The sequence below is a fragment of the Grampus griseus genome (assembly GCF_964374135.1).
Source record: "Grampus griseus genome assembly, chromosome: 1".
Lineage (NCBI taxonomy): Eukaryota > Metazoa > Chordata > Mammalia > Artiodactyla > Delphinidae > Grampus > Grampus griseus.
Window position 1 is genome coordinate 52,201,803 of NC_139017.1, and position 22,523 is coordinate 52,224,325.

Genomic DNA, 22,523 nt, shown 5'->3' on the forward strand with positions numbered 1-22,523 from the left:
GCTTTACTTTCCTACATTGTCATATAAATAGAATGACACATCCATTGTGTTTGATTATAGTTAGTATGGTATACCTTCAATCCTTTTTTTTTTTTTTTGCGGTACGCAGGCGTCTCACTGTTGTGGCCTCTCCCATTGCGGAGCACAGGCCCCGGACGCGCAGGCTCAACGGCCATGGCTCATGGGCCCAGCTGCTCCGCAGCACATGGGATCTTCCTGGACCGGGGCACGAACCCGCGTCCCCTGCATCGGCAGGTGGACTCTCAACCACTGCGCCACCAGTGAAGCCCCAATCCTTTACTTTTTATCTTTGTCTTTAAAGTGGATTTCTTGAGTTCACCTTAAAGTTGGGTGTTGCTTTTTATTCAATCTTAAAATCTCTTAGTTGTCGTGTTCTTCCCATTTGCTTTTAATATAATTACTAATATGGTTGGGTTTAAATCTACCATTCTGCTATTGTTTTCTATTTGTCCATCTGGCTTTTATCCATTATTTTCTTTTCTTTCCTACTTTCTTTTGGATTAATTGAGTATTTTTTATGTTTCCTTTTATCTCCACTATTGGTTTATTAGCTTTGCTTTGTTTTATTGGCGATGCCCTTCAGCTTACAAAATACAACTTTAACTTATCATAGTCTACCTTCAAATAATCTTATACCATTTTACTTATATTATAAGAAACTTGCAGTAGTATATTTCCATCTTCCCCCTCCCAGCCTTTGTGCTATGGTTGTCATCCATTTCACTTCTACATGTATAATATACCCCATAATAAACTGTCATTATTTTTTGCTTTCCAGTTTAGATAATCAGCTATCTTTTTCAGAGATTAAAAATGAAGAAAAATTACTCCATACTTACCCATTTCTGGAATTTTTATCCCTTCTTGTGGCCCCAAATATCTCTCTGATATAATCTTTTTCTGCCTAAAGTACTTCTTTTAACATTTATTTTTCCTGGTCTGCTAATGAGAAATTGTTCCTGCTTTGTATGTCTAAAACAGTCTTTATTTTGCCTTCATTTTAAAAGGATATTTTTCCTTGGTGTAGAATGTCAAGTGGACAGATTGTCCCCATCCCCCCACACCCAGTACTTTAAAGATGTCCCTAACTATCTTCTGGCTCGCATTGTTTCTAATGATATCTGCTATCATTCTATTTTTTTCCTCTGTGACTTTATTTTAAAATTAATTAATTAATTAAATTTATTTTTTAGCTGCATTGGGTCTTCATTGCTGCACGTAGGCTTCCTCTAGTTGTGATGAGCAGGGGCTACTCTTCGTTGCAGTGCACGGGCTTCTCGTTGCAGTGGCGCCTTTTGTTGCGGAGCATGGGCTCCAGTAGTTGTGGCTTATGGGCTGTAGAGCGCAGGCTCAGTAGTTGTGGCACACGGGCTTAGCTGCTCCACGGCATGTGGGATCTTCCCGGACCAGGGCTCGAATCCATGTCCCCTGCATTGGCAGGCAGATTCTTAACAACTGAGCCACCAGGGAAGCCCCCTCTCTATGACTTGTTTCCTCTGACTGTTTTTAACATTTTCTCTTCATCACTGGTTTTCAGCAATTTGATTATGATGTGCCTTGGTGTGCTTTTATTCACGTTTCTTCTTCTTGGTTTTGTCAAGCCTCCTAACTTTGTAGGTTTATAGTTTTCATCACAGTTTGAAAGTTTTCAGCCACTATTTCTTTGAATATTTTTTTCTGTCCCTTCCTTTTCTAGGATTCTAATTACAGTTTACCCTTGAACAACATGGTTTAAACTGTGCAGGTACACTTACACGTGTTTTTTTTTCAACAAATACGTACTACACCATCCATGGTTGGTTGACTCTGCAGATGCAGAACCACAGATATAGAGGACAGACTAAAGTTACATATGGATTTTCGACTGTGTGGAGGGTTGGTGCCCCAATCCCCACATTGTTTAAGGGTTTACTGTACACATATGTTAGATCACTTGATATTGTCCCATAGCTCTGTTCATTTTGTTCAGTCATTTTATTTGCATGTTTTATTTTGGATAGTTTCTATCATTATGTATTAATGTTCTCCAATATTTCTTCTCCAGTGTCTAATGTGCTGTTAATCTCATCCAGTGTACTTACCATTTCAGCTATTGTATTTATCTATAGAGGTTCCATTTATGTTTTGTTTTTTTTAACATTCCATCTCTCTCCTCATCATGCTCATACTCTTCTCTACCTTCTAGAACATATGGAGAATATGTATAAGGGCTATCTTAATGTCTTTGCTTGCTAGTACTATCATTTCTTTTTTTAAATTTAAATTTTATTTTAATGTAGTTGATTCACGATGTTGTGTTAGTTTCAGGTGTGCAGCAGAGTGATTCAGTTATACATATACATATATTCATTCTTTTTTAGATTCTTTTCTCATACAGGTTATCCCAGAATATTGAGTAGAATTCCCTGTGCTATACAGTAGGTCCTTGTTGGTAATCTATCTTATATATAGTAGTGTGTGTATGTTCTTTTTTCTGGATCTGTTTTTATTGATTGATTTTTTTCTTGATTATGGGTAATGATTCTCCTGATTTTTTGAACACATTAATTTTTATTAACATTGTGAGTTTTACATGTTGGTTTTGGGATTTTGTTGCATTCTTGTAACAAGTATTGGATTTTATGCTGACACATGGTTCAGACACTTGGAATCAATTTTATACATTCAAGTCTTATTTTTAAAGCTTTGTCATCTCCTGAGCGGCCTATAGTCTAGACTAATTTTGTCCAACTTCTGTTCCTTCTGGTGATTCTACCCAGTACCCATTTATTCGGAGGTCTTTCCACTTTTGATGGTGGGAACATACACTATTCCTGACCCTGTGTGTGGTCTAGGGATTGTTCTGTCTGTTTCTTTTTGCTGGTATTTACCTTACCATTAATACTTTCCTCACATACATGTGCATATTAGTACTTAGTTGAAGACTTGACAGGACCTCTCACTGAATTCACAAGAGCTCTTTCTCTGTAGCTGTACCATTCTCTCTAGGACTCTGCCCTACAAATCACAGGTTCCAGATACTATGGGCTACCCAGAATCTAAACTCTATTTCTTCAACTCAAAGAGACTGCTGGGCTCTGCTTGGATTCACCCTCATTGTGCTGTGCCCTGGAAACTCTCTCCAGGCAGAGGGCTCACCTCATTTGTTGTTATTCCCTCATGGATCATTCTCTTGCATTGTCTATTGTTCAATGTCTGAAAACTGTTTCATGTTATTTTGTCTGCCTGTCTAATTGTTAAGCAAAAGGGTAAATATGGTCCCTCATGTCCAAAAGCCAGACTCTGAGATGCTGAATTTCTATAAGAAATAGTTTATGCTGTAGTAGTGTCAGCTACCCTTGTCTAATTGCACATCATCAGGAAAATCTATTCCACTCAGAAACACTCATGTGAATTTGCATGGCATCAGCATACATTTGGGCTCTCCAGATGGGAGTGGGAAACGAGGAATATGCATCCATCAGCAATGGGGCATTTAGGCTGCAGCAACATGCATTGCTGTACCACATGAGGTTCTGAGTATGGAAGTCATAAGATAGAAGATTTGAATATGTACATCTAGATTCACTGACATGTTCTCCATAGGACACCATTCTGTGTATGGAAGAGAATACAACCAAACTTGAAGTAATATTGTAGTCATGATTTCATTTGCTTTAGAGATAGGAAACAAAGATGGACTTTAATACCCTCAGAAGCTGCCAATTTTTGTAGATGATTAAGCTTAGAGCATAGGGGAAAAAAAGACTAGTTATGGATGGACCATAAAGTCTTTACTGAAGACAGGAGACTGAATCAGGTTACTATTAGGTCAACACAAATCCAACTGTGTCAACTCATTCCATCAAACTTTTGTCTCACCCACAGGATAAAGACTAAGTTTGTTACTATGGCAGCTGAAGTTATTCATGAGTTTGCCCAATCTACCTATCCAGTATCATCTCCATTTGTATCTCTATGTCATGCATATTTTGTACTCCACAGCAATTTACTATGTCTAAAATATATTCCAAGTTTGCACTCTTCTCTGTATCTCTATAGGCATCACTCTAGGACAAGCCTAGACTCCAGAATTAGTCTGTTAACTGGTCACTGGGATTCTGGCATAAGAGGACCCTCATAATCTATTTCCCAGCCTGTAGACAGAATGATCCCTTAAAACCCCATATCTTACTTTGCCATTTTCCTGCTTAAAATCCTGACAATGGCCTCTTATTTCTCAAAATCCTTAACATTGACCACAGGTCCATTTATGACCTACCCCTACTTCTCTCTCCATTCTCAACGTGTGTGACTTTTCCCCTTGTTTACTATGTATCATTCACACTTGGGTCTCCTTTTAGTTTCCCAGAAGTGCCAAGTTACATCCTAGCTCAGGGTCTTTGTAGATATTATCCCCTCTGCCTAGAGTGTTCTTCCTCCTTTTCTTCCTTTGGATAAATGTGTGCTCATCCTTCAGATGTCAGGTGTAAGCTTACTTCTTCCCTCATCTATGATTGTGCTGGTTTTTTTTTTCTTTTACAGCACTCACCACAATTTATAATTAAGTATTGATATATGTGAGATTATATGATTAATTTTATTTCTTCCTACTAGATAATAATTATTTGTACCATGCACATTTCTGTCACTAGAATATGAGTGACTCAAAGACAGGTGCTGGATTGTATTTGTCTTAGTATCTCTGGTGCCTTTCACAGTACCTAGCATGGAGAAGGTGCTCAATGAATGTTTATTGAACTCTTAAGATTTAAGGTCCTATGGTCTAGAAGCAAGGTCATAAAGTCTAAACTTATGTGTATGTTTGTTAGAATTGCATGGCATTAAAACATATTAAATGCCAACATTAACAATATGGAGATATTATATAAGAATCAGGTTGCTGGTTTCTCTTAAAGAATAACAACAACAACAAATAAAAACCTGGCGATCTGGTGACACTGGATCAAATTCCTGCAGAGAATTTGGTTGGATCTGAGTTTTGGCTGCCCCCTTCAGATAGGACACTAACTATCTGATCACCAGTCCCTACTGGACTAAGTTTTTCATTGAATTACCCTCCTAGCTTCTGTAGGCATCTAAGTTTGTGACCCTTGTGCTAGTGAAAAGCTTAACACGGGACTTTGTTGTATCTTTTTTTCCCCCACAAAAGATATCCTTTTGACACTGATAACCAATATTTAATAGGCTGAACTTCCACTCCATTGATAAAAAGGATTTGAGTGTTAAAATTATCAGGAGCTGAGAAATGTTAAAAGCTGAAATAACTTCCTGTGAATAATAATATTATTCCAGTCTAAGTCAAAAAGAAAAAAGAGTTTATGAGGAAGAGTCTCTGCTAATAAACACAATGAATTATCACTGGAAAGTTGCAAAATAGCTTTGGTAGCAAAGCACAAACAGGACTGATAAGGAGATCTGCCCTCTCAGGTTAAACCTTGTCTGTTGACTGAAATTCTCATGGCAAGTTGTTGACTAAAGCTATGTTGAATCAAGCATGATGACCCTTATTCAATGCTTCATGCTTTGTGATCTCATGAAGTTAAAAAATGATGTTTCTGGACATAATACTTCCACTGTTCCAACTGTGATTCTACTATAGGAAATTCCTATAGTAGCAAATGGCATTCATAAGCTCTCAAAAGGACAAAATGTGATATTCTTTGTAGGGTGAGAGAGAACTTTTGAAGTTCTTCCTCTTTCTCTGGATAAACATATCCTATAGGTCAGTTTACTCATTCCCTGATCTCTGATATATATCATATAATTTCACAAATGTTTAATTAAAAATTGTGATGATACTATAATTAAAATATTTATGAAGTTGTATGATTAATGATACTTTCTTCTGCTAGACTGTGGGAGAAAGTACATGAGTTTGCGGGCAAGAATTGAAATTTCTTGGTTGTACCACCTGCTAACTGTGTGAATTTGGGAAAATTTCTTAAACTCCCTTTCAGCCTCAATTTTCTCATTCATAACTTAAGATAATATAATCATTTTCTAGCAACAATATTATCATTTTGATGGGTTCTGAGGACTGAAAAATATATGTAAAACGTCTGGCACCTAACCAATGCTATGGCAACCTGTGCTGATATACTTTAGTATTTTGGCTATTTCCTTTCCAAGCCATTTTAATTTACTTACTTACTTATTTATTTATTTATTTTTATTTTATTTTATTTTTTTTGGTGGTACACGGGCCTCTCACTGCTGTGGCCTCTCCCGTTGCGGAGCACAGGCTCCGCAGGCTCAGCGGCCATGGCTTACGGGCCCAGCCGCTCTGCAGCATGTGGGATCTTCCCGGACCGGGGCACGAACCCGTGTCCCCTGCATCGGCAGGCGGACTCAACCACTGCGCCACCAGGGAAGCCCCCCAAGCCATTTTTAAATTAACATAACCTCTTTCATTTATGAAGAAATGAACTTCATACTTCTGATATGATTTATCTTGTGTTCTTAATTTCTCTTAATACACGTGAGAAAGACTGAATCTATTCTAAAGGGGGTAAGAACTGGTAGTAAGATCAGGTAACTGCTCACAATCACCAGGAAAATTAATACATTTCAGAGCAGGTGGAAAATAACACATGGTCTTTACTTTCCAATCTGGTCCTCAGTCCCTCAGTTTAGTTCAGTAATGATTGTCATCATCATCATCTATGTTCCAGACTCTGGGCTAGGTGCCAGGGCACAAATGTAAGGAAGACAGCCTGAGACCCTGAGGGGCTCACAGCCCAGTTAATAGTAGATTACATGCTGGTGCACTGGTTGTCATGGATTTCACTTCTAGATTTCTTCTAGGGCCACTTCAATGGAGAAGCCATAATCAGAACACATTGTTCAACTGTAATGAGAGCAACCAATATAATTTTCTAAGAATCATGTAAGAGGCTCTAACACATGCTAGATATAGCAGTGTAACCAATTATCCAACTATATCAAATTTAATTTTAAATGGTGTTACATATCCAGGTTTATTTAAACATATAGTGGTTTTTAATATCTACCTCATTGACCAGAGTAAATTACTGGGAATTTCACATTCACATGTTAGTTAAACATAAGATAAAGAGACAGAAGAGGCAAGAAGAACTACAATCCTGCAGCCTGTGGAACAAAAACCACATTCACAGAAAGACAGACAAGATGAAAAGGCAGAGGGCTATGTACCAGATGAAGGAACAAGATAAAACCCCAGAAAAACAACCAACTGAAGTGGAGATAGGCAACCTTCCAGAAAAAGAATTCAGAATAATGATAGTGAAGATGATCCAGGACCTTGGAAAAAGAATGGAGGCAAAGATCAAGAAGATGCAAGAAATGTTTAACAAATACCAAGAAGAATTAAAGAACAAACAAACAGAGATGAACAATAAAATAATTGAAATGAAAACTACACTAGAAGGAATCAATAGCAGAATAACTGAGGCAGAAGAATGGATAAGTGACCTGGAAGACAGAATGGTGGGATTCACTGCTGTGGAAAAGAATAAAGAAAAAAGAATGAAAAGAAATGAAGACAGCCTAAGAGACTTCTGGGACAACATTAAGTGCAACAACATTCGCATTATAGGGGTCCCAGAAGGAGAAGAGAGAGAGAAAGGACCTGAGAAAATATTTGAAGAGATTATAGTCAAAAACTTCCCTAACATGGGAAAGGAAATAGCCACCCAAGTCCAGGAAGTGCAGAGAGTCCCATACAGGATAAACCCAAGGAGAAACAAGCCGAGACACATAGTAATCAAATTGACAAAAATTAAAGACAAAAATTATTGAAAGCAGTGAGGGAAAAATGACATATAGCACACAAGGGAACTCCCATAAGGTTAACAGCTGATTTCTCAGCAGAAACTCTACAAGCCAGAAGGGAGAGGCATGATATACTTAAAGTGATGAAAGGGAAGAACCTACAACCAAGGTGACTCTACCCAGCAAAGATCTCATTCACATTCAATGGAGAAATCAAAAGCTTTACAGACAAACAAAAGCTAAGAAAATTCAGCACCACCAAACCAGCTCTACAACAAATGCTAAAGGAACTTCTCTAAGTGGGAAACACAAGAGAAGAAAATAACCTACAACTACAAACCCAAAACAATTAAGAAAATGGTAATAGGAACATACATATCGATAATTACCTTAACATGAATGGATTAAATGGTCCAACCAAAAGACACAGGCTTGCTGAATGGATACAAAAACAATACCCATATATATGCTGTCTGCAAGAGACCCACTTCAGTCCTATGGACACATACAGACTGAAAGCGAAGGGATGGAAGAAGATATTCCATGCAAATGAAAATCAAAAGAAAGCTGGAGTAGCAATACTCATATCAGATAAAATGGACTTTAAAATAAAGAATGAAACAAGGAAGGACACTACACAATGATCAAGGGATCAAACCAAGAAGAAGATATAACAATTATAATTATATATGCACCCAACATAGGAGCATCTCAGTATATAAGGCAAATGCTAACAGCTATAAAAGAGGAAATCAACAATAACACAATAATAGTTGGGGACTCTAACACCTCAGTTAGACCAATGGACAGATCAACCAAAATGAAAATAAATAAGGAAACAGAAGCTTTAAATGACACTATAGACCAGATAGATTTAATTGATATTTATAGGACATTCCATCCAAAACCAGCAGATTACACTTTCTTCTCAAGCGCGCATGGAACATTCTCTAGGATAGATCACATCTTGGGTCACAAATCAAGCCTCGGTAAATTTAAGAAAGTTGAAATCATATCAAGCATCTTTTCTGACCACAACGCTATGAGATTAGAAATGAATTCCAGGGAAAAAAACAAAAAATGCAAACACATGGAGGCTAAACAGTATGTTACTAAATAACCAAGAGATCACTGAAGAAATCAAAGAGGAAATCAAAAAATACCTAGAGACAAATGACAATGAAAACACGACGATCCAAAACCTATGGGATGCAGCAAAGCAGTTCTAAGAGGGAAGTTTATAGCTATACAAGCCTACTTCAAGAAACAAGAAAAATCTCAAATAAACAATCTAAACTTACACCTAAAGGAACTAGAGAAAGAAGAACAAACAAAACCCAAAGTTAGCAGGAAAGAAATCATAAAGATCAGAGCAGAAATGAATGAAATAGAAACAAAGAAAACAATAGTAAAGATCAATAAAACTAAAAGCTGGTTCCTTGAGAAGGTAAACAAAATTGATAAACCATTAGCCATACTCATCAAGAAAAAGAGGGAGAGAACTTAAATCAATAAAATTAGAAATGAAAAAGGAGAAGTTACAGCAGACACCGCAGAAATACAAGGCATCCTAAGAGACTACTACAAGCAGCTCTATGCCAATAAAATGGACAACCTGGAAGAAATGGACAAATTCTTAGAAAGGTATAACCTTCAAGGAATGAGGAAGAAATAGAAAATATGAACAGACCAATCACAAGTAATGAACTTGAAACTGTGATTAAAAATCTTCCAACAAACAAAAGTCCAGGACTGGATGGCTTCACAGGTGAATTCTATCAAACATCTATCAAACATCTAGAGAAGAGCTAACACCCATCCTTCTCAAAGTCTTCCAAAAAACTGCAGAGGAAGGAACACTCCCAAACTCATTCTATGAGGCCACCATCACCCTGATACCAAAACCAGACAAAGATTCTACAAAAAAAGAAAATTACAGACCAATATCACTGATGAATATAGATGCAAAAGTCCTCAACAAAATACTAGCAAACAGAATCCAACAACACATTAAAAGGATCATACACCATGATCAAGTGGAATTTATCCCAGGGATGCAAGGATTCTTCAATATATGCAAATCAATCAATGACATACATCATATTAATAAATTGAAGAAGAAAAATCATATGATCATCTCAATAGATGCAGAAAAGGATTTTGACAAAATTCAACACCCATTTATGATAAAAACTCTCTGGAAAGTGGGCATAGAGGGAACCTACCTCAACATAATAAAGGCCATATATGACAAACCCACAGCAAACATCATCCTCAATGGTGAAAAACTGAAAGCATTTACTCTAAGATCAAGAACAAGACCAGGATGTCCACTCTCACCACTATTATTCAACATATTTTTGGAAGTCCTACCTATGGCAATCAGAGAAGAAAAAGAAATAAAAGGAATACAAATTGGAAGAGAAGAAGTAAAACTGTCACTGTTTGCAGATGACATGATACTATACATAGAGAATCCTAAAGATGCCACCAGAAAACTACTAGAGCTAATCAATGAATTTGGTAAAGTTGCAGGACACAAATTAATGCACAGAAATTTCTTGCATTCCTATACACTAATGATGAAAAATCTGAAAGAGAAATTAAGGATACACTCCCATTTACCATTGCAACAAAAAGAATAAAATACCTAGGAATATACCTACCTAGGGAGACAAAAGACCTGTATGCAGAAAACTATAAGATACTGATGAAAGAAATTAAAGATGATACCAACAGATGGAGAGATATACCATGTTCCTGGATTGGAAGAATCAATATTGTGAAAATGACTATACTACTCAAAGCAATCTACAGATTCAATGCAATCCCTATCAAATTACCAATGGCATTTTTTACAGAACTACAAAAAAAAATCTTAAAATTTGTATGGAGACACAAAAGACCCCGAATAGCCAAAGCAGTATTGAGGGAAAAAAATGTAGCTGGAGGAATCAGACTCCCTGACTTCAGACTATACTACAAAGCTACAGTAATCAAGACAATATGGTACTGGCACTAAAACAGAGACATAGATCAATGGAACAAGATAGAAAGCCCAGAGATAAACCCACACACCTATGGTCAACTAATGTGTGACAAAGGAGGCAAGGATATACAATGGAGAAAAGACAGTCTCTTCAATAAGTGGTGCTGGGAAAACTGGACAGCTACAGGTAAAAGAATGAAATTAGAACACTCCCTAACACCATACACAAAAATAAACTCAAAATGTATTAGAGATCTAAATGTAAGACCGGACACTCTAAAACTCTTAGAAGAAAACATAGGAAGAACACTCTTTGACATAAATCACAGCAAGATCTTTTTTGATCCACCTCCTAGAGTAATGGAAATAAAAATTAACAAATGGTACCTAATGAAACTTCAAAGTTTTTGCACAGCAAAGGAAACCATAAACAAGACGAAAAGACAATCCTCAGAATGGGAGAAAATATTTGCAAATGAATCAATGGACAAAGGATTAATCTCCAAAATATATAAACAGCTCATGCAGCTCAATATTAAAAAAACAAACAACCCAATCCAAAACTGGGCAGAAGACCTAAATAGACATTTCTCCAAAGAAGACATACAGATGGCCAAGAGGCACATGAAAAGATGCTCAACATCACTAATTATTAGAGAAATGCAAATCAAAACTACAATGAGATATCACCTCACACCAGTTAGAATGGGCATCATCAGAAAATCTACAAACAACAAATGCTGGAGAAGGTGTGGAGAAAAGGGAACCCTCTTGCACTGTTGGTGGGAATGTAAATTGATACAGCCACTATGGAGAACAGTATGGAGGTTCCTTAAAAAACTAAAAATAGAATTACCATATGATCCAGCAATCTCACTACAGGGCATATGCCCAGAGAAAACCATAGTTCAAAAAGAGACATGTGGGACTTCCCTGGTGACGCAGTGGTTAAAAATCTGCCTGCCAATGCAGAGGACATGGGTTCGAGCCCTGGTCAGGGAAGATCCCACATGTCGTGGAGCAACTAAGCCCGTGTGCCACAACTACTGAAGCCCGTGTGCCTAGATCCTGTGCTCCACAAGAGAAGAATTGGCAAGAGAAGCCACTGCAATGAGAAGCCCGTGCACTGCAGTGAAGAGTAGCCCCCATTCACCACAACTAGAGAAAGCCTGTGCACAGCAACGAAGACCCAATGTACCCATAAATAAATAAATAAATTTACAGAATAAAGTTGAAAAAAAAAGACACATGCACCCCAATGTTCATTATAGCACTATTTACAATAGCCAGGTCATGGAAGCAACCTAAACGCCCATCAACAGACGAATGGATAAAGAAGATGTGGTACATATATATATAATGGAATATTACTCAGCCATAAAAAGGAACGAAATTGGGTCATTTGTTGAGACGTGGATGGATCTAGAGACTGTCTTATAGAGTGAAGCAAGTCAGAAAGAGAAAAACAAATATCGTATATTAACGCATATATGTGGAACTTAGAAAAATGGTACAGATGAACCAGTTTGCAGTGCAGAAATTAAGACACAGATATAGAGAACAAACGTATGAACACCAAGGGGGGAAAGCGGCATGGGGGTGGGGGTGGTGATGTGATGATTTGGGAGATTGGGATTCACATGTACACACTGACGTGTATAAATGGATGGCTAATAAGAACCTGCTGTATAAAAAAATACATAAAATAGAAGTCAAAAATTTTTAAATAGAGAATTATAAGTGAAATATATATAAAAACATAAGATAATTTTCAAATAATTGAATGAATGATTTTAATTGTTACTATACTACTAAAAGGTTAATTGTGAACATATTGAAACAAATAAATTTGCATATGGAGTAATTATACTGAGTGAGGATCACTAATGAGACAGTTTGGGGATAATTTTTCAATGCTTTAATTCTTTTCATTCCAAAGCATTTTCTTTTACCTTTCATCTACAATAAAACATGCATGTTGTATATTTGATTTTGCAACCTATATAACATGAGGTATGAAATGTAAATAGCTACTTAGAGGAAGCATTTATGAAATACATTTTTGGCAAATCTGATTTTGACTTTGTAATCAAAACAAAAAGTTTAAAACTCTTAACTGAAAAGATGAGAAATAGACAGGAAAGACTATTATGCTAGAGCACAAAAAGTCCTTGTTTAGCTTCTCGCTAGAATAAATTCTTTATACAAGGGCAGCCTTTTATTTCATAGTTTTTCAATTCTGTTAATTTCCTGCTTAGTCCATAGTCAGCTTTGTGATTTGTTTACCCTTGTCATGATGAGCTAATTATTTGCCAAGAGGCTCTGAGTATTTTTTTTCAAATGTAAAATGGTGCGTACAAGCTTTGGAAAAGAGAAGTTACGTAAAGAGCCACTTTGGTCACCCATTAGGGTGCTTGTTCATGAAATCCTCCCTTGTTATTTATTTTCTTGGACAGCTCTTTTCCCCTCCATTTAATAAACTTAGTGAACAGTTCAGTGTGCATTTAAAGATTCAGAACATTCTTTATTCTTATAGCTTCTAGAACATCCTAGAAGCTATCATTTAGGCAGTGGGCAAATTAGAGTGCTGATGTTTTGTGAAGAGCCTGGTTTCATCGCACAGGGCGTGCAAGTCTCTTTCATAGGAGAGCTCATAGTTTTTAGATTTACAAGAATTATTATATTAGCCCTTACAATTTGTTTCAGGTATTTATCATATACTCAAAGAAGTATCTATATAAGCCCAAAATACCCAGATGCAGAGTGAAAAATGTAATTGACTACATGATGTCAAGCATTGGAATGTTTTGAAAAAATACTTTTTCATATAGAGAATTTGGCAACACTTAGATGCAAAGAGCTATCTCTGGTGGAAAAGTTATTTATTTACTTGCTTGTTTATTTATTTATTACTTGGAGAGTTGGCTTACCAGCAGACAGCTGGATATTATAGAACTAATTTCGTTCTATAGTACTCATAATGCAACTCACACATTTAAATTGTGAGAATATAAATCAAAGAATAATATTAAGATTCCCTCTGAAACAAACTTTTAAAGGTAATGGACCAAAACAGCTTCAGAAATCTTACTGGACAACAAAATTTGCTCAAACAGTTCATTATAATCAAACAGTTCAGCATGTACTGGCTACAGAGTTTCTAAAATTTTAGCCTCAAATTGAAATTCGTTTAGTGATAAAAAGTTTTAAAATGATTAAGTACAGCTGCAGATATTTTATTTACTGGTTTAAAAACATATTCCTATTAAATACATTTCTAAAAGGAATGTTCTTGTAAGCATTTTTATGAATCACAGTTTGTCTATCCTGCCAAAAGGGTTACCCGTCATTGCCCTACGTAACGCTGTACACCTGGGGTTGGGGTGCAACTGGAAGTAATTTGGAAACACTATGCTACAACTTGGCATTTATGTCAGATGCTTCCAGTTTATGGATGGAAGGCCATCATGAGACTTCCACACTAAATACAGTAACATCTTTCCTTGCCAGGACTCAGATTTCCAATTATCTCCTAACTAAGGCATAGCCAAGAATTAAAAAAGCAACAAGGTTCCTGGACAACCAAAATAAATATTACATAATCCATGAATGAAAGCTCAGGGTCTTTACATGTAGACAATACCAGAGACTCTTAACCTGTAGACATTACCAGAGACAGTAATGTAGTTTGTTTACTCTTAGACTGAACGCAGTTCTAACATTTGTGGATCTTTGTAAAATCTCAAAGTAGAGTGGAAGTAATGGTTTAGAAAGGGATTCGAATTTTCCTCCTTACTCTTCTGTTTTAAAAAAAGTCTGGGAAAGTATAACATTTAGAAAGATTTGCATCCAAAGTGATTAAAAGAAAGTATCTTACACTTAAAGAAGGAAACCTCAAACTATCTGGAAAACATTCTTATCCAAAACAACTCATTCGTTATGTCCTCCTGGACAACTGAAGTTTTCTATGCAATTTTAGTTCATTTTGTCATCTAAATTCCATCGTGGAGTTTTATTTCATTTGAGTGGAAATAAAATGACGAGCACTATATAAAGCCAAGGTCTTCATTCAGTCTAAGCTTCTAGAAACAAAATTTAATACCTGCAATATAAACAGCCATGAAAGAAGCACAGCAATAACACTCTCCTTATTGTGTGCAACTATGTGCCAAAAACCTTAACATATATTATGACTAACCCTTGCAATAACTTTAGATGGGAGGAATTGCTATCCCCATTTTATAGATATAAAACCGAGAGTTAGAGATAAAGGAAATTTTCTAGGTAAACTTAGGGTTCAAACCCAGGTCATTCTGGCTCTAAAGCCAGCATTCTTTCTACCTTTTTCTTCTAGCTGATGACAGTAGGTCTCCAAATCTTTAGTGGGGCTCAAGGATTAATTCCCAGATAAGGAAGATTGCTGTCTAGGTTGGATCATTCACTGATTAGATCAAGCAACCACACAGGCAAGAATTGAGTCTGCTCTCAAGACACTTATATTGTTTCAACCTCTCACCATTCATCTCTCAAATATCTACCTCTGAGATAAAGGAATCTGGATTCTCTTGTAGCTGACTCAGCATGTAGTTAATTTATTTCCACTCCTGAAAAAATAGTTCAAACCATAGAAGGAGGCTATGGGTGAGGATGAGTGTCAGACATGAAGGAGGAGGAGATGTTTTATTCTCAGAGAGGGCATGATAAAATGAATAGAAGCCTTGTCTTATTTTTTATTTTTATTTTTCACTGCAAAGGATACTTTAGCTGTTTACTAGATTTGCATCTCATTTCTAAGATAACATTTGACTTTCCCCATCAATCTGTGCTTACCTTTCTCAGACTCATGAAACCAGGGGCAATAACCAAGTGACCAATGGAAGTGGTGGGAGCATTTTATACAATTGCTCATAAGTGATTCTGGCCATAGGGGAGTGTAGGGACAAATAAACAGTAAAGGAATGGGGATACTGTTGCAAGGTTCATTCCCTGTGCAAACAGCTTAGCTAGCATACAAAGTCCACAACGCTTACCTCCTCCCACACCTGAAAGAGAACCTGCATGGGACATTCTGAGGGTTCTCCCCTCGTGCATTGTGTTGCTGAATTCCTGATGCAGTCATCTGGAATCCTTATAAGTAGGTGATTCTTCACTATGTCACTATGCCATTGCATGCTACCTCACCCAGAGTCTTGCCAAAGTGCCTTTTTAAGATGCCTGAAACTACAGTTAATGCTTCATTGTTTTTCCTCAAGCCAAATATTGAGTGATAGTACTAATAGTCCTGGGGAGGTTAGTTCATTGACTTATTATCAGTCATTTATATGTTGTCAGAATGAGTTTGATAACAATTTACATAGGAAACAATAAATATAAAAGTCACATCCTAATCCCTATATTGTCAAATAAATATTAAATTATTTGAGCATATTTTAAAATTTTTAATTGAGATATAATTGACATATAACATTAGAATTTGAACACATTTTGATTGAAGAATTACCTTTACCATCATAGCTAATATTTATCAAGTGCTTATTATATGTCACGCATTGTTCTAATATTTCATGACAACAAACCTATATGAGGTAAGTGTAATTACTATCCCCATTTTATAGATGAGAACGATGAGGCACAGAGAGGTTAAGTAACTTTTCAAAAGTCACACAGCTAATAAGTGTCTCAGCCAGGATTTGCACCAGGCATCTAGTTCCAGAACCTACATTGTAAACCACTCTCCTACCCAGTTCCTCTCTTCAAAGGTATAATGGCTGGAACACATGGGAAAAAGAAGATTTGTGAATCATGAAGGGTTAAAATTTATTTTAAATGTTATTATACCAATATCTATTACAATATGGATAATTTTCTTATATCAGTTCCTAGCAGAACTCTGCTCTGCTTAATGTGGTCTGAACATCAACATAATGGAAATAATCAGAACAATATCAACATGGGTACTTACCATCCTGTGGCTTTTATCACCACCATCTTCATGATCTTCACCATCATTGTTATCATCATCATCATTATCATTATTTATTGAGGGCTTACCAGGTTCCAGGCACCATGTTTAGTTTGTTACCTTAAGTGATCTCATTTGATCCTCAAAGTAATCTTGTGAAGGGTTAAAATTATAATCGTTCTCATTTTATAGATGAGAAAACTGAGGCTCAGAGGGGCTAAGGTCATAGAACCAGAAATTGTAAAGCTGGAATTTGAATTTAAGTCTGCCTTCAAAGCTTATGTTCTTAAGTACTTCACTATGTCCAAAATTTTAATACTACTTCTACTACCACCGTCACCACCAAATATCACTTATTAAGTGCCATCTATGTGCCAGGCTAGTCCTATGTTGCTATTTCGAACTATGTCTCATGAGCCAAATCCAGTCAGCTGCCTGTTTTTGTAAATAAAGTTTTATTGGGACACAGCCATGTGCATCCATTTACATATCGTCTATGGCTGTTTTTGTACTAAAGAGTAGAGTTGAGTAGTTGCAACAGAGATTCCATAGCTCACAAAGCCCAAAATATTTACTGGCTCTTCACAGAAAAGTATGTAGACCCCTGCCTTAACCCCTCTTGCAATATATGTATTATTATTCTCATTTTGCAGAGGAACATATTGGAGTTCATAAAGATTAGGTAACTTGCCCATCCAACTATTAAAAAACAAGAACCTACCAAAAAACTGAGGTCCAGATGACCCCAGAACTTTTTCATTTTCCTCTCTGAAATCTACGAAGGCAGCAACTTTTATAATTACCAGTTGCAGGAAAGGAGATTTCTCTAACTTGGTCAACAATATGGTTTAAAATGTTTGACACAGGTGGTAAAGAGTTGTAAGTTTTCCCTTGTCAGAGGGATGTTAAATTCCTCTTACCTTCTGAGAATTTACTGTACTTAATTCCTTGAGGATGGATGCTTAGGGGCTTGTCTGCCTTATTCTTAAAGTGAACTTTCATGATGTCTCCAACTTCAGCATATAAAGTAGGCCCGAGAAGTCCTATGAAAACAAGGATTTAAAATATGTCTGTGTTCAGGATTACCAAGACAGAGCTGCTAAGCAAGAAAAACATGCAGAAAACCCCACGGGTGATTGCCGTCATTCCTCTCAGTCCTGAGGTTGACCTGTTTATCTTCAATCTAGAAGGCTTTGCCAGCTCATTAACTCTATATTACATGCAGGCAGATAAGGATAGGAAGGTAGAAACACTTGGCTTGGGCCCAAAGCTAGTTAAGAGAGTAGAAGAAATAGTTCTGACCATGTCCACCCCATTCTGATCCACTGTCATTCCTGGGGAGACGACCATCTTGGGTCAAGAAAGATGTTCATTTTCATTTATACAGGGTAATGTAAGAAGGGTGACTGGCTACTTTAGATCTCTCTGAAGGGGAGACCTCAGAGACCTAAATGAAGTCAGGGAGCAGATCAGACTGTTCTCTGGTCCTGAGGCAAATTCAAAGTCCCTGAGGCAGGAGCTTGATGTATCCAAAGAACAGTCAGACAAACAGTGTGGCCAGAGTGAGAAAAGTTGGGGGTGGAGGGGGCAGATCACCCTCTATGGGCCATGGTAAGGACTCTGGATTTTCTTCTAAGTGAAATGGGAAATCACTGGAGCTTTGTGCAACAGAGAGACATGGTCTGATATGTTTTAAAAGTTCAATCTACTGGGCATATGCCCAGGGAAAAACATAATTCAAATAGACACATGCACCCCAATGTTCATTGCAGCACTATTTGCAAGAGCCAGGACATGGAAACAACCTAAATGTCCATTGACAGATGAATGGATAAAGAAGATGTGGTACATATATACAATGGAATATTACTCAGCCCTAAAAAGGAACGAAATTGGGTCATTTGTAGAGACATGGATGGACCTAGAGACTGTCATACAGAGTAAGGCAGAAAGAGAAAAACAAATATCATATATTAATGCATATATGTGGAATCTAGTAAAACGGTACCGATGAACCAGTTTGCAGGGCAGAAATAGAGACAGATGTAGAGAACAAACGTGTGGACACCAAGGGGGGAAAGCGGGTGTGTGTGTGTGTGTGTGTGTGTGATGAATTGGGAGATTGACATATATACACTAATATGTATAAAATAGATAACTAATAAGAACCTGCTGTATAAATAAATAAATAATTTTAAAAAGTTCATCCTAGCTGCTGTGTACAAAATATTCTGTGTAGTGACAAGAGTGGAAGCAGAACAGGTGGTGTAAACGAGAGACAACAGTGTATTGGGCCAGCAGGTGTAGCAATGAAATGGGGAGAAGAGGTTGGATTCTGGACATTTCAACAGTAGAGCCAGCAAATTTGCTGAGGAGTTGGATGTGGCACTTGAGAGAGAGAAGTCAAGGATGACACCAAGGTTTTTGATCTGAGCAACTGGATAAATAATGTTATCAGTTACTTTGATGGGGACACAGCGGGTTGAGCAGGTTAGGGTGCAGAAATCAAGAGTGAGGTTTCACTTACTACATCCCAGGCACTGTGCTAGGCTCTGGGGCCGCATGGGTAAATAAGGCACCGTCCCTGTCCTTAAGGAGATCACAAGCTCGTTTAGAGATAGACATTCGGTAGGAGCTACTGCTGAGATACGGGCCAAGTGCTACGGGAGCAGAGAGGATGAAGGACCAGTTCTGTCTGCAGAGTTAAGGGAAGAGTTGATATTTGAGTAAGGTTTTTGAAGAATCATATATTAGAATTTCCCAAAGTGTAGTCCTCGGATGCTCTGCATCAGAATCAGTGAGGGTCTAACTAAAAGGCAGACTCCCAAGTAAATACTATCTCAGCCTCAATGAACCTGAGTCTCTGGAGGTGGGGTTTGGGAACCTGCATTTTAGATGTGTACCCCTGAGTAATTCTGATGTCCTCCAAAGCTTGAGAACCTGTCACCAAAAGCTCTCTTCCAGACAATTGACTGTTCTCACTTCCAAGCCATCCATAAGCTCTCATGGGGTTGGTTTCTGCCCATTAGGAATCACAGGAACAGGAAAGGGAAGTTACAGTAGTCATGGAGTTCAACTGGCATTTGTTTGCAGTGGCGATCATTATAAACGTCCCTCTTGATATATTTGAGCACTCTAAGTCCTTACATTAAACCTCCCAATACATCTTTAAGGTAGATAGTAAGATCTTTATTTTATAGATGAGGAAACTGAGCCTCAGAGAATTTAAATATCTTGCCCAATATTATACAGCTAATTAGAGGCAGAGCCATGATTTAAACTTAAATCTGTGTGATTCTAGATACTGAGCTTTTAGCCACCTCTTGGTATTGCAGCCCCCCACCTTGTAGTTATTCATTCATTCAACAAATATTGAGTGCTCACTTTATCCTAGGTGTTAGAATTGCAATGGTGAGTAAAATAGATGTACCCCCTGCCTTCATAGAGCTTAGAAAATAGAAGGAAAGACAGATTTTAACAAATGATCACACAAATATTGAATTACAAACTGTGGTTCATATTATGAAAGAAAAGTACAGGATTCTCTTAAGAGCATTTGACAGAAGCATCTAGTCTAATCTTAGAAGCAGGGAGGTAATCAGGGTTGGGAAATGCTTCCCTGAGGAAGTGATGCATTAACTGAAGTCCAAAGGCAAAGAGGCAAAGGGATAGACAAGGGCATTCCAGGGAGTGGGTTTAGCATGTGCGAAGGCCCTGAGGTGCCAGAAAACTTGGCCTATTCAGAGAACTGACAGCCATGGGAAGGTAGAGCTTAGTAGGTAAGAGAGATAGGCAGAAAGTGAAGCCAAAGGCATGATCAGAGGTCCAGTCACATAGGGCCTTGTAGGCCTCTTAGACTTTTGCGTTTTAACCTAAGAGTATCTGGAAGCAGGGATGTGACATGAACCGCATACTGGTTTTTAAACCTCTGATCTGGGGAGAAACCAGAGTGAATGTTGAGAGAACAGATGGAAGGCTCCAGGAGAGAGATGTTGGTGACTTGGCTTAGTTTAAGGTTAGGGCAATGGAGATAATCAGGAGAGAACGTATTAGAGAGCTATTTAGGAAATCAAGTTGTCAGGACTTGATGGGTTGAACATGGAGTGGAGGATGAGGGAGATCAAGTTGGCATGGATGGCTGGTGACGTTCTGGCTTGGAAGGCTGGGTGGATGAGGGTGCCATTCTCTGAAACGGAGGATGTTGTGGGAGGGTTTTGTTTGGTGGGTGTGGCAGGCAGGATAATGGCCTCCCAGAGATGTCCCTGACTTAATCCCTGGGACCCATGGATATGCTACCTTATATGGCAAAATGGATTCTGTGGGTGTGATTAAGTTAAAGATGTTGAGACGGCGAGAGTTTCCTGGATTATCCAGGTGGACCCAATGTAATCATAAAATCTCTCATAAAAGGGATGCAGGAGTGTCTGAGTTAGCAATTGGAAGATGCTGCCTGCTGGCTTTGAAGACGGAGGAAGGGGCCATGAGCCCATGAGTGCAGGTGGCTTCTAGTAACTGGAAAAGGCAAGGAAACGATTCTCCCCTAGAGCCTCTAGAAGGAATAGAGCTCTACGAACACCTTGATTTTAACCCAGTGAAACTCATTTTGGACTTCTGGCCTCAAGAGCGCTAAGATAATACATTTGTGTTGTTTTATGCCCCTAAGTTTGTGGTAACGTGTTACAGCAATAGAACACTAATTTCCTATTAGCATTGATAAAATGTGATCTCTGAGATAGAGGTCCTATCTTTCCCCAACTCCTATCTTTCCACCCACTTATTCCTTTCACTGAACTCCAGTCCTAGAGTTTATATTGACCTTGTGCCTGAAGCTTTTTGTTTGTGTGTTCTTATGTTAGTTCTGCACAGGACCATGGAGGCCACATAGTTTAATCCTCATTATAGAGATGGTTACAAAGCCTGGGAAGTGGGTGCGGAGAGTGACTGGGTGGCATTGCTGGGTGTAGAACTCAGTTCTCTGGACTCTTGAACCAAAGCTTTCTTTAGCACCTTCTGCAGGGCGGGTCAGATCCCCCACTTTCCTGGAACAGTCCCAAAATCCACACCATTTTTGACTCCTGGCCACATCTGACTCTACTGGCTGACCCCTCTCTTCTGGCTGCCACCCTCAGTCCTAGCTCCCAGCAGAAGTCCCCACTGGCTACTCCCACCGCCCAGAATGCCCCTGAGCCCAATCAGATGCTGACTGCTGTCACGTTGTCCACTGCATTTTGTTGCCGTGGTTGCCTTGCTCGGTCGATTTGTTTGTTGGCATCACATGGCTGCAAATGCCAGATGCCCAGAATAAGTCTTCTAAGTGATTTCACCTCTTACTGCAATGAGTTCTTTGCAATATTTATTTAGCCTCCCTATCTGCTTCTTCAGAATTAAAGCAAAACAAAGGGATGTTCTTATAAATATAAACCAAATACCTTCATGCATGTAGGCAAACACATGGCTGAACGTCGTTTGAGCTGCTGTTTAGTTCCTCCATTAGCCAGATGGCCTAAGACCTTTTCCACCCTCTCCTCAGTGCCCAAAGCCAAATTGGGGGAAGGAGTAGCCTGTCTTGAGATCCCAGGAAGTTAGCACAGCATGTACCCAATTTCTTGCAGTTTTGGAGTTGGAAAGGACTACAGGAGGTCAGCTAATGCAATCCCCTGCTCTCAGGTGAATAATGTGTTGCAGAATACAGGGCAGCCCATTGTTGCTGTTAATATAAAACCCCTTTGGGGACAAACATTTCATAATCTTCCTGGAAAATACACAGAGACTCAAAACTAGCCATTTTAGAGCCCA

At 38.1% G+C, this 22,523-nt stretch overlaps 1 protein-coding gene across 1 annotated transcript in view; it reads right to left on the minus strand.

Moving 5' to 3' along the window:
* The window catches only part of F5 (coagulation factor V), an 87,129-nt gene that overhangs the window by 56,933 nt on the left and 7,673 nt on the right, over positions 1-22,523 (minus strand). Inside the window, exon 3 of the mRNA XM_082652016.1 lies at positions 17,648-17,770. Coding sequence (XP_082508142.1) covers positions 17,648-17,770 — 123 coding nt within the window. The remainder of the gene's footprint in view (positions 1-17,647; positions 17,771-22,523) is intronic.